Source organism: Polypterus senegalus, chromosome 2, assembly GCF_016835505.1.
Source record: "Polypterus senegalus isolate Bchr_013 chromosome 2, ASM1683550v1, whole genome shotgun sequence".
NCBI lineage: Eukaryota > Metazoa > Chordata > Cladistia > Polypteriformes > Polypteridae > Polypterus > Polypterus senegalus.
In genome coordinates, this window is record NC_053155.1 from 52,034,207 (window position 1) to 52,046,750 (window position 12,544).

Below are 12,544 nucleotides of genomic sequence, written 5' to 3' on the forward strand. Positions count from 1 at the left end.
GGGTTACATAGTGAGTATAGTGTGCTTATCTTTTGATTTAAAGTTTAATGCCCTGCATTATGAAAACAATGGGAGGATGATATTACCAATATCCTGGATTGTGATTTTTTATTCTTCTTCTGTATGTAAGATTGCTGACTTTGAGCAGAGAACCTGAAATCAGAATGAAGGAGGCAATTCACCTTTCCCCTATTTAAAAGGGCAAATGCAGCTTATTGACCTACAAGGCCTAAACCTCATCTCTCTACACTACACCTAACTGACTGATTTTACTTCGAATCGGTGTCCAGCATAGCCCAGTTTGACCATAATTCACCTTAAAGATGGCCCAGTTGAAACTCTCACAGAGTTTTCAATATTACAGGGTCCCAGTTTTCCCTTTGGTTTTTAATTCTTTAATGTACAGTACCTATAAAAAGTATTCATCTCTTGGAAGTTTTCACATTTTATTATTATAATACAGGCAGAACAATGGCGTGGTGGTTGCACTGCTACCATGGAGTAAGGAGTCAGGGGTTCACATCTCTGGTCATCACTGTGTGAAGTCTGCATGTTCTCCCCAAGTCCACATGGCTTTCCTCTGGTTGCCTTAGTTTCATCCAACAAACCAAATTCTTGCAGGTTAAGTGGACTGGCATTGCTAAATTGGCCTGTGTGCATGTGTGTTCACCCTGCAATGGACTGACACCCTGTCCAGGGATTGTTTCTGCCTTGTGCTTGCTGGGATGGACTCCAGCCTCCCAGCAACTCTGCTCAGGATAAAACAGATTTACCAAATCGATGGATTTTTGTGCAACATTGTATCACAGTGGATTTTTTTGTCTCTTTTTGCATTATTCAACAGAAAATGACTTGTCAATGTCAATGTGATAACACATCACTGCAAAGTGGTCTAAATCTCTCTATTATAAAAGAAAATAATGAGACAAGACTATTGCTAAGAGATTTTTTCAAGTCCCGTGAGACAAGACTATTGCCAAGAGATTTTTTCAAGTCCTGCCTCCTCTCAACCATTTTCAACCATGCCCACGGTCCTCTCACCTCTCATTTGTGTTAATGCTTTTGTCAGACACATTTCCTGTGCTCTCAGCTCTTATAAATTTTTATGTTTTCCTCACTTTAAGTTCCGAATAAAAGAAGACTTATGTCAAAATCTTATTGAAGAATTTCATCCCGAAGAGATATCAACAGAAGAAATGAGTACACGGGCAATCCTAACACCGAGAAATGATGAAGTCAAACAAATTAACGTCACAAGTATCAATCAGTTACACAGCAAATTGGTTAAATGCATATCAATAGACTATGCTGAAACAGTTGGTGGTGATGGCGCAGAAGATGAAAACATCAACTTACAATATCTCATAGAATATCTACAACTGTTCATACCGTCCAGTCTTTCACTGGCCGAATTACTGTTGAAAGAAGGATGTATCGTAATGTTATTGTGTAATTTATGTCTGAGTGATGGGCTATGCAATAGGAAAAGATTAGTTGTATTCAAAATTGGTCGAACAATTCTAACATGTAAAATTTTAACAGATGACAAGAAAGGTAATGTAGTACATCTTCCGTGGATAACATTAGACACCAAAGGAGATCTTGATATGCCATTCGTATTAAAACTTTACAGTTTCCCATTAGAATAGCTTTTGCTATGACAATTAACAAATCACAAGGACAAGCATTCGAAAAGTCAATTTATTTATTAGAGAGAAAGAAACGATATTCAATCTTTGGCAGTTATATGTTGCGTAGTCACAATGTAAGTCGAAATACGGAATCAAAATTCAATACGATATTGACGAAAAGTTCATTAAAAAATTTTTTTTACTGAAGTTTTATAGTAAAAGTGTAAGTTTTAAAAGCATTTTCACGTTAATTTCAAAACCAAACAGAATTAAAACGTATAACGCAATGAATAACTCTAACGCAACATGGAACATAATTTTCTTTTAATTTAATACATTTTACTATTTTTTACTATGGTTGATTACGCACTGCAATGTAAAATAGTTAGGTCTATTATGCATATGTAACAATTAGCATGAAAATAACAATCTGTTTAAATTGTACATCCGCTTCCCCATACGTGAGCGATAGATCTGCGAAGTGGCTAGCGTGTAGCGCCCTCCCGGGGCTTGGTGAGCGAAGCAAGCAGGGGGCAGAGCCCCTTAGTAAAGTATAAATATAAAACACAAGATAAATCAAATAAGTTTTCACTCCTTTCAAGTCAGTAATTAGCAGATGCACTCTTAGCACCCATGATAGCCTTGAATCTGTGTTCACAGGTCTCTATAAGCTTTGCACATCTAGATGCTGTGATTCTCCACATTTTTCCTTGCAAAGCTGCTCTGTCAGGCTGCATTAGAGATACATTCCTGTGAACAGCATTTTTCAGGTCCAGCCACAATTTCTCATTTAAACTGTGATCCGGACTCTGACTCGGCCATCCCGGACGCTAACATTGTTGTTTTTTAAATCATTTCTGAGTAAATTTTGTTTTTTGCTGTGGGTCATTGGTAAAAAAAATATTCTCTCAAGGGACAGGTTTCTTGTATGCTGCCTCAGGCTTTCCCCTAGGATTCTCCTTCTTCCCTTACAATCTTTGCGGAACCTGTGCAGAGAAGTATCCTCACAGCAGGATAAAGCCACCACCACACTTCACACTGGAGTTACTGTTTTTTAGATGACGTGCAGTGTTCAAATATACCATTTAGTTAGATGACCAAAAACATAAATGCTATTCTCATTTTATTCTTATTCACTCATAGAAACTTCTTCTAGCTGATTTCCAAACTCCCATATTTCTTCTGACAATTCTATTCAAGATATCATTTTTTTTAATACCAGCTTTCTCTTTACTCCTCTCCCATAAAGACGTGACTGGCTTTGGTTATTGTCTGCACAGTCTGTCCAAACTGAGCCAGATTAGCTCTTTCAGGGTTATCTTAGGTCTCTTGGTGCCTCCCTCACTAGTCTTTTTCTGGCACGATCGCTCAGTTTTTGTAGATGGTCGGCTCTAGGCAGATTTACAGCTTGCCATACATTTTCCATTTCTTAAGGATGGATTTAACTGGGCTCCAAGGGATATTCAGTGACTTGGAAGGTTTCTTGTCTCCAACCCCTGACTTGTGCTTTTCAATCACCTTTTCCTGGAGTTTCTTGGAGTGTTCATTGTGTAAGTTAGACTATCATTCTGACTCACCACAAGTTGGACCACAATTTATACCACCATCAATTAAAACTCCTTGACTTCAAACAGGTGATCTTTAGTGAACTCATTTTATGACTTCCAAAACCAATTGGCTGCTCTAGTGAAGATTTAGTTGTGTCATATTAAATGGAAAACATATTTATGTGTACATTTGTAACTAATTTTGAGCACTTTGCAGAGACCTGTTTTCAGTTTGATATTAAAGAGTTTCAGTGTTAAAAAAAAGCCAACTAAATGTATAAAAATAAAATATGAAGAATTGAAAAGATGTGGTATTTTTTAAAGACACTGTACTTTAGTGATAAGTTCTTTTGTTTTAATATGTACTAGGGGGCTCCACCTCTGCTCGCTTCGCTCGCCAACCCCCGGGTTTGGTCCTGTGAAAATGCAATTTAAAGTATTTTTTTGTCATGGGAATTGTTACATATGCATTATGTTCCCTTTTGATAATGCAACGTATAACTGGCCGTGAGTAAATATCGTTTCAATAAAAATAAGACTTTCTGATAAAACAATCTATTTAGGAAAGTGGGAGTATACAGTGCTGATGTAGCAGGTGGCATTGTTCTCAAGAAGCTGCGGATTTCTGGCCATTTCATGTCATTGTAAGAAATAAATCTGGCCAACCGATAGTTCTGGATATTGCCATTGCATCATGATATAACTGTTGCAATGCTCTTGGACTACCTTGATATGATGATGATAATATTAGTGCTGTACCTATTTTGAATTTGTCTGAACTATTGATATTTGAATTTTGAATGTGATCAATGAGAACTTGCATATGTTCTGTTCTAAGTTTAGCTTGATACAATTTAATACAGAAGAGACTAGCTGCGACTTTTACATACGCATTAATAATGTAATGTTGCGATAGAGGATGAAATGATAGAAGTGGTTAACTACATGGGAAGTATCGCTAATTTTGACCTGAAATATTGTGTGGGTGTTATTCGTTTTGCTGAATGCTTTTATTTCATATTGTATGACCATCCTGTTTCGCCACCTGGGAAAAGCAAAGAAAAGAGTAAAGGATCGGCATGTGGCGGTGTATTTGACATAAATTACGAATCATGCTTTGCCTTTGGATATACATGAATAGCAACTCTGTCTTTGATATCTCTGTCTTTCGAAATTATTATCTCTGACAATTCATCACATGTGGGTTTATTATAAATGCGACTGTGATCTTTCAGATTCATACAGACATCCAAGAAAATGTCTTTGTCCATGTTTTGCAGATAAATCTTGTTTAAAGTGTGATACATTTGGACATATGGATTTGTATCCATTATTGGCTGTATAATATTCCTTAGGTCGGATTGTTTAACTCTTTGATTCTATGTTGTATCACTTCTCCCTGGTCATAAAGATACACTTGACCAAATCGTGTGTTTTTCGAAATTAAACTTGTCATAGCTGTAATTGTTGCAGGAACACAGATTCTCATAGCATATGGTCCATTATTTTGTAAATCAATGTTTTGTGCATTGAATGATGCTAACGCGAAATGATTATTGTAAACACGTATATTTTGCCTGTGGTGTTTGTGAATTTCACTTTCACCAAACAACAAATCTTTTAATTCTTGCAGAAACGCCTCTTTATTGGGAAGCAGCAGTACACTTCCCTGATGGCATCACAAAGTAGATGATCTACAAGTCTCCGACTCAAACTTTAAAGCCTTACAATAGCTACATACTTCCAACATATCACCAATGTCCATATATTCAATCTCTTTTTGCTGTTCTGTTATTTCACCTAGTAATAATTTTCCTTTGTTTGCGCGAATGCGATTTGTACTCTCTTGTTGTTGACACTTTTGAATTTTAGTCATATTTTTGCTCCTCATGTGCATCGCGCCAAGGTTTTTTGTGAGTATTTCGAATTCCACTGCTTTCATAATCTATAACCTGCTCTGCATGTGTATGCCACCAACATTTTTGAACATCTTTATGAAGTTCTACTGTGTCTTTTACTCTTTGTCTTTTATTTCTGACCTTGTTTGGACCTGCAAGGTTTTCAATTCCACTGGTTCCGGGCTGATTATTACTTTCCTTGCCTAGGTCACCGTCTCATGGGAACATGCTTCCAATGGATGTCAGTATGACGTGACTTGACTGTGTCACAGGAAGTGAAAGTGTCTCTGCCTCTCTGAAGTGTCTCTCTCTGTCTCTCCTCAGAAGATCTTGTTGTAAGATTTTTTTTTTATAATAGAGAGATATAACAGTTGTTTTTCATTTATATTGAAAATAATGTTTTGCTTGAAAAATGACTATATTTGCACACTGAAATGGCTAAAAAAAGTTTGTATTATAAATTCTTTAGATTTTTAAACATTAAAATATGAGATGGTATTACATAAGTGACATCAATAATAAGATTCCAAGAGAGATGTGAAGCTGGAATTCAAATGGAGAGCAGATCCCAAGAGTGTAGATACCTTAATAAGAGGATTGGTGCTAGAAACCGTACTAGCCTGCACCAATGTTAAAAGCCAAAAAGGAGCAGAATTATAAATCAGTTTCACAATGATAGTTCTGCTTTATTCCAAGTAATTATTGACATTCTTTGCTTTCTATATTGTTACAAAAAAGAATCACTTTTGCCTAAACATAAAGAGCTGTAAAAGTTGGTGTTGTTGTGCTTAAGAAAGAAGTTACTGGATGTGCAATTTACAACCTGAACTTTGCTTTGATAAGTGTCTGAGTGTGAAACATGATACTCAGTATAAGTTCCTGTGTATGACCTTAACACATTGATTGATACATTTATAATGTATATACTGTATTCTCTCCTATTTACAGTATATCATCATTACATATCCACACTGAGTACTTCATTATATAAAATAACTCCCCTTTCAGTTCACATTAAAGTCAGAATTCGATGAGACATAAACTTTAAAATAAATTGGACAATTGACCCATTGGCAAGTGATTGTATTTCAGTTTCTAAAGACTGGACTGTAGCAGATTATTGCTCTAAAGTTCTTCTCACATTCCTGGAAGCATTCTCATGTTATATATACCTGATGACATGGTACATACGCATACTAGTAGTAGTCAAAAACAGAATAATAAATGATTGCCACATAGCATTGTACCTAGTCACCAACAATTTTGGAGGACAACAGAGAGGCTTTTCTACAGTATATCCTCTGACCAAACTATTATGTCACCACCACCGGCCTGCAGTGTTAGCAGAGCAAAAATGGATTGATTGCTTCATGCTGTGATAAGTGGAACCAGAATTTATTGGACAATGTGATGTTTTTCCATATCACAATTGTCCAGGAGGAGTGAACTTCCAACCTGTTGCTGATAGTCCCAATAAGAGCAGGTCCCAGTGGGATAACTGCTACTATATTCCACCCAGGACAGGATGCAACAAGATGAGTTTGAGATGTGTCATTCTGAATCCCATTGTAGTTTCTTAGAGTATTAACCTGCATTATTATTCCCAGTTTCCCTGCTTCTCTATTCTTACATGTATTTCTGGTCACTGGATGTTGTTTTTTTGAAGGTCTACCCTCTATGCACCTTAGATCTTGTTGAATATGAAAACCCCAGCTGGATGGTTGTGTCCGACATGCTGGATCGATGCTGTTGGACCATTGTCTTGCTGAAGTTCACAAATGTAGAGTGATCAGTCATCTTCAGCATCTGTCAGACTTGCTCAAAGCAAGTGTACCTTGTGAGATCTTCACAGACCTTGAACTGAAGGGTCATATGGTGCATAATAAGGTGGGCGCTTACAAAATAGTTTGGACAGGATCACATGCAAGAAACTGGGGGAATACAATTTCATGGGAATATTCCACATATTATAAGGAGGAAGGCATCTACCACTCAAATATGGTCACCCTGTTTAAAGATGGTTCATTTTCATAGCAGCAGTATTATTTTTTCATACAGTTAAGTCATCTGTTCTTACTCTATTACTGGATCCACTTGCCTTACTGAGTCTGCACTTTCCCTTTAAAAAGCTGTCAATATATACAGTGGGTGCTGCATTAGATTCATTACAGCCTTGCATATAATTTATGCGCAGAAAATCTTCCTGACCCAGGTTATCACTGCTTCTATGAAGCTCTGTTGCCAGATTGACTGAGTTTTGCTGGTGAGCCATCTTGTCACTGAATGCCTGACAATGAGAAGTTGGTTGCACAAGGCATTGATCAAAGTCTGGTGGTGGTGTGCAGGCCCGTGCGATTTTAACCTGGCCTTCACTGGTGGCAGGGATAGCATCATCTTGTGAGGGCGGCACTTTATAGCTCTGTAAACATTCTTTCACTTTCTTCCAGCCAAGATGGTAAAGTTCGAGTAAACTCAACAAAAGTGACAGTGCAGCAACAACAAGCATAAACACAATGAATACATTCTTCTCAGTAGGCCTGGATATGTAGCAGTTGACAGCATTTGGGCAAGGTGAGGATTGGCAGACATAAAGCACTTTAAGTAATATTCCATACAAGTAATACTGGCCCAAAATGAAGGCCACTTCAATGATGGTTCTTATGATGATACTAAACACATATGTTTTGAGTAAAGCTCCCTTCAATGGAATCTTCACAATAGGTTCTTCTGTTTCTTCAGGATACTCCTTATGCCTTGGCGGAGATCTTTCACTGTCTTCATTCTGCATCTTCTTTTGCTCCATATGAACCAAATGTAAAGCATGTACCATGTAGATGAGTGAGGGGGTGGAAACAAATATAAACTGGAGAACCCAATAACGGATGTGGGAGATTGGGAACATCTTATCATAGCAAACGTTTGTGCAGCCAGGCTGAAGGGTGTCGCATAGAAAGTCAGTCCGCTCATCGCCCCAGGAAGACTCAGCTGCTGTGCCTAAGACTAGGATACGGAAAATGAATAAAACAGTCAGCCAGACCTTTCCCACCATTGTTGAGTACTGTTGAACTTTATCGAGAACATTTCCTAAGAAGGTCCAGTCACCCATCACTGCTCAGCCCAATGTGTAAAAGTTCTAGTAGGAAAAAAAAAAGGTTTAATTATTTTTCAGCATTGTCAGCATAACTTTGGTACATTTTAAATATATGTAAGTTAAGACCTTAATTTAATGATCAATTCATTTTTAATCAAAATTTTAAAGGCATATTCATTTATCATAGCATATTGTTAATAACACATTATGCATACTGTATATCTCTAAACAAAAGTTTAAACACCGGTTCAGAATGCTCCCCCCAAGACAAGTTCCAACTCCCAACTGAGTTGAGGTGCAAGACTTTGGGATGGTCAGAAGAAGTCACACTTGAGGCCTACCTTAGAAAAGGACAGGTAAGCCTCAAGAGCTAGCTGGAATGTCCCAGATGATGAACCATGCTGCACCTCACTTTTAGACTGATCACCTCTCTGATGAGGCAAAAAGGAGAGGGTAGACAATCCAGATTGACAGAAGTAGCTCAAGTGCTGGACACCTCAGGCATCTACAGACACAGAGATGACCATGAAATAGATCATTCCTATTTCAGGTGACCCCTAGGTAAGAGGAAAGGGATGAAAGAATAGCAAAGGTGTAGGGTCAATATTAAAAGCATGATAAACTAATGGCACAAAAATTGGCAGCACGAAGAATGCAGCACTGTTCTTCTAAAGGGGAGACAGTCATCTCATACATGGTTGGTACAGATAGAAAACAGAGTCCAAACAAAAGCTATTTCTGCACTCTTCCAAAACTGTGCTGAAGTATCTCTTGTTCTAAAATTGTATAAGGAACTTTGAAACTTTTTCATCTAAGTGTCTCTCATCCTCTCAAGCATTGTTGACTTCTTCATGATCATGTGCAACCCCATTTTCAAAGAAATGTTTACTGTAAGAAATGAGAAGGTAGTAGATAAGATCTATATAAGATAGACATATAACCATAGGATGCCATCTAACAGCTGGTGAGAGATTATCCCAAGTCCCTTATTTCCACTTCAAACATTATTTTTCCTGGAAAGTAGACAGCAATACATAAGGAGCAGTTTAATGCTGGTAGAAATATTTTGTTTGAAACTGAAAAGTTTTCAGAATGCTCAAGAACCTTTTTATTATAACTAAAAATGAACGAGAAGAGAAAATTGACATAACCTGAATAGAACTGTGAAAAATGAGCAGAAATCATTCAGTCCAACAATTTCTTCTAGTTAGATCCTTATTAAGTGTGTTCACTTATCTCTATATTTAATCTTCATTTGGATCTTGATCTTTGTTTGTCCGCGAATTAATTAGAAGAAGAAGCACTAGATGGCAGTAGAGAGACAGCTAAAACATAGGCATTGCATTAAGAATCTCCTCCAGCCTTATACTACTGAAGACTGTAGTACTCCAGTCACACCTCAAAACACAGACATTCAAACTAAACAAACTGTTGTGCTTTAAATTAACTAAAGAGATCTTCATTTATGTCCTGTGGTGGGTTGGCACCCTGCCCGGGATTGGATTCCTGCCTTGTGCCCTGTGTTGGCTGGGATTGGCTCCAGCAGACCCCCGTGACCCTATGTTCGGATTCAGCGGGTTAGAAAATGGATGGATGGATGGATCTTCATTTAGATCTTGATCTTTGTCCGCGAATTCCACAGATGCATAGACCACCTTCCAGTTTAGTATATTGTTGTTACTCATGGATGTCAACAATGTGCCGGAATAACGAAAGGGGTGGTGGACAGTGTTACGCTGGTTAGCTCCTGAGGCCTGCTTAGAGAATGAGATTGCCGAAGATAAAAGGTAAACATGCCTACGTAACATATGAATGAAAGAAAGACATTGGGTAAAATAAATGACAACGTAACAGCACATTCCGGAAATTATTATTGTTACGTTGTAGCCAGTGAGTGCTGCACGTCTCACAGCTGTACCACTGCTCACTCACATGTCAGCGAAGTGATCCCTATTTATGCTTTAAAGAGCCTGGATACCTATGTGTCCCCCTTTTATAACCATTGCTCCGTGTATATTGCCTTACTCTTTGGATTGCCACAAAGCAACCTGCGACATTGGAGAAAGGTTGAGAAGACATCGTGAGAGGAAACGACAGCGTCGTGAAAACGAGACAGACTGTGAACGGACAGAAGCAGAAATGCTCTTACACCACCACATAATTACTATTCGGACAGTGATTCCGAGTAGGCCGTTCCTATCGAATCAATATCCAAGGGTTTTCTTTTGTAATTTTGTTTCCCTTATAAAAAATCATAATGCTGTGCGACGAAGGGCCCAGTTCACGAATGGCAGCCGCGTTTAAACAGGGAGCCCTTCACAGACAACTTTAACACGCGAACGTAGTTGGGCACACATGGCTAGTTATACAATAAACACGTCATCTTTGTCTGTTGTTTTTTTGTCTGACTGTCTCTCCACCTGAAACAACTCACCTCCCAGGAGAGTGATTCTCTTGAAACTTTGCACACTTAAACTTCAAGGAAAGAATTTCATTGAGATTCAATTGTCATTGAAATATTTTGAATAAAGCATGCTGTATAAAGTTTTGAAATTTCAAAACCTCAACTGAAAAGCATTGGTGAGTTTGCAAATGTGTCTGTCTTAAAATGGAGACAAATTGTGTGTGACTTCAATTATGGATTAGTGCAGTGTCCTGGGGGCCCATGGTGGCTGCAGGTTTTTGTTCCAACCAGCTTCTGTTTTTAATCGGACTCCTGGGCTAATTAAGTGGAGTGTTATTTCCCAAGTTCTGTGTTTTGGGAACAATATTGAAATTAGAAAACTAAGATTGGTAAAATATATATATATAAACTTAAGAAGAACATGTTCATAATTTAATTAAAAGTTTACAACCAATATCCCCCTCCTTCCTGATCACACTGACTTAGCCACGTCACCCCACGTAATTTTTTGCTATCTATTGCCTTTGATTCTTGTAAGTCTAAGCATTGTCCTCTGATGAAGGGGTTGAAAGCTCAGGAATAAAAACTACTTTATGATACGTGATTTATTTTTTCCTTTGTGGATCTCCAGCTGCAAATATGCAAACCGTATCACAGACCTTCTCTTCCATATATATATATTTATTTATTTATTATATATATATTAAAACTTACCAAGCAGTTATATGGGAATAATGTATTTTTTTCTTTTTAACAATTTTCATTCTACTTTTCCTTGTGTTGTAATTGTTAAATTAATCCATTTTTTACTAATTAGTGGTTCTGATGCTAAATTAGTTGCAGCCTTTGATTATTCAGTGTTGTTTGCCAGGGTATCTGCTCTGCTAATTTTTAATTGTCATTAATAAGTAACAATGATGGGGAAAACTGCAGAGAGAAAGGGCAAAATATAATGAAATCAACAAAAGAGAGTTAAGTATTTAAATCTATAGCAAAAGCAGAAATATTTCTAAATGTCTTATAAATGTAAAAATCATGTTACTGTGCTTTTCTGAATGTAGAATAAAAACAAAAATAATACTAGCTAATTAAATGGGATCAGTGCTATCAGTTGTCACAGATTTGGAATCTGGTTGGAACAAAAACCTGCAGCCACAGTGTGCCCCCAGGACCGAGGATGGGAATCACTGGATTAGTGTACCATTTCAAATTTCTCTTGAGACAGGTCACTTCAGTTTGCGTATTTTAAATATATTCCTCTTTTACTCTACTCATCAAATTGCTGTTCCTTTTAACAAAACGGTCCCTGAATACAAGTTAGTTAAATACTGGGAGAGGTGCGTCTCTGCAATCTGAACTTCTGCTTCACCATCTTACTTCTCCTGCTGTTGACCATGGAAATAAAAAAAAAAAGCAAAAAGTCACTTTTGTAGAAATAAATGTAAGAGAAAAGGTATCATATGTTACTCTGTATGCAAAAAATGAACAATTATTTACTTAGTATTTATGCTACATTAAAATCGACCTTACAATTACATTACCAGCACACTATATTCCACCTTAATAAAAGAATAGGTGCCTGTGTGTATGCGTATCTGTGTATCTGTCTGGTTACTATGCCTTTGTCATTTCAACATGTGGTGCATCACAAAATTTTGTAGTAATAAAAGACATTGCATTTCTATTCCATTAAGTGGTGCATCTCAAACATTAACACTGCTTTTATGAATCTCATACCAAATGGCATATAACACAGATGTATGTATTGCATTTTTCATCCCAATACATGAGGTATTACAAACATTTGTAGTAATTTGTCTTTCCAACAGAATACACATCACAAACATGTGTAGTAATGTATTTTATTACTACCTTTTTACACCTACTTTTCCTTGAGATTTTAACCAATCAATCAATCAACATTTATTTATATAGCACATATTCATACAAAAAAAATGTAGCTCAAAGTGCTT

At 37.2% G+C, this 12,544-nt stretch overlaps 1 protein-coding gene across 2 annotated transcripts in view; it reads right to left on the bottom strand.

Annotated features, from left to right (window-relative positions):
• Positions 1–5,737: 5,737 nt before the first annotated feature.
• The window catches only part of LOC120522904 (gap junction alpha-5 protein-like), a 51,545-nt gene continuing 44,738 nt past the window's right edge, over positions 5,738–12,544 (bottom strand). Inside the window, exons 2-3 of one of the 2 annotated variants that reach the window (XM_039743672.1) lie at positions 8,509–8,724; positions 5,738–8,209 (exon numbers count right to left, since the gene is read on the bottom strand). In XM_039743672.1, coding sequence (XP_039599606.1) covers positions 7,127–8,182 — 1,056 coding nt within the window. In that variant the 5' untranslated portion in view covers positions 8,183–8,209; positions 8,509–8,724 and the 3' untranslated portion in view covers positions 5,738–7,126. The remainder of the gene's footprint in view (positions 8,210–8,508; positions 8,725–12,544) is intronic. The other variant, XM_039743673.1, reaches the window with a different exon arrangement.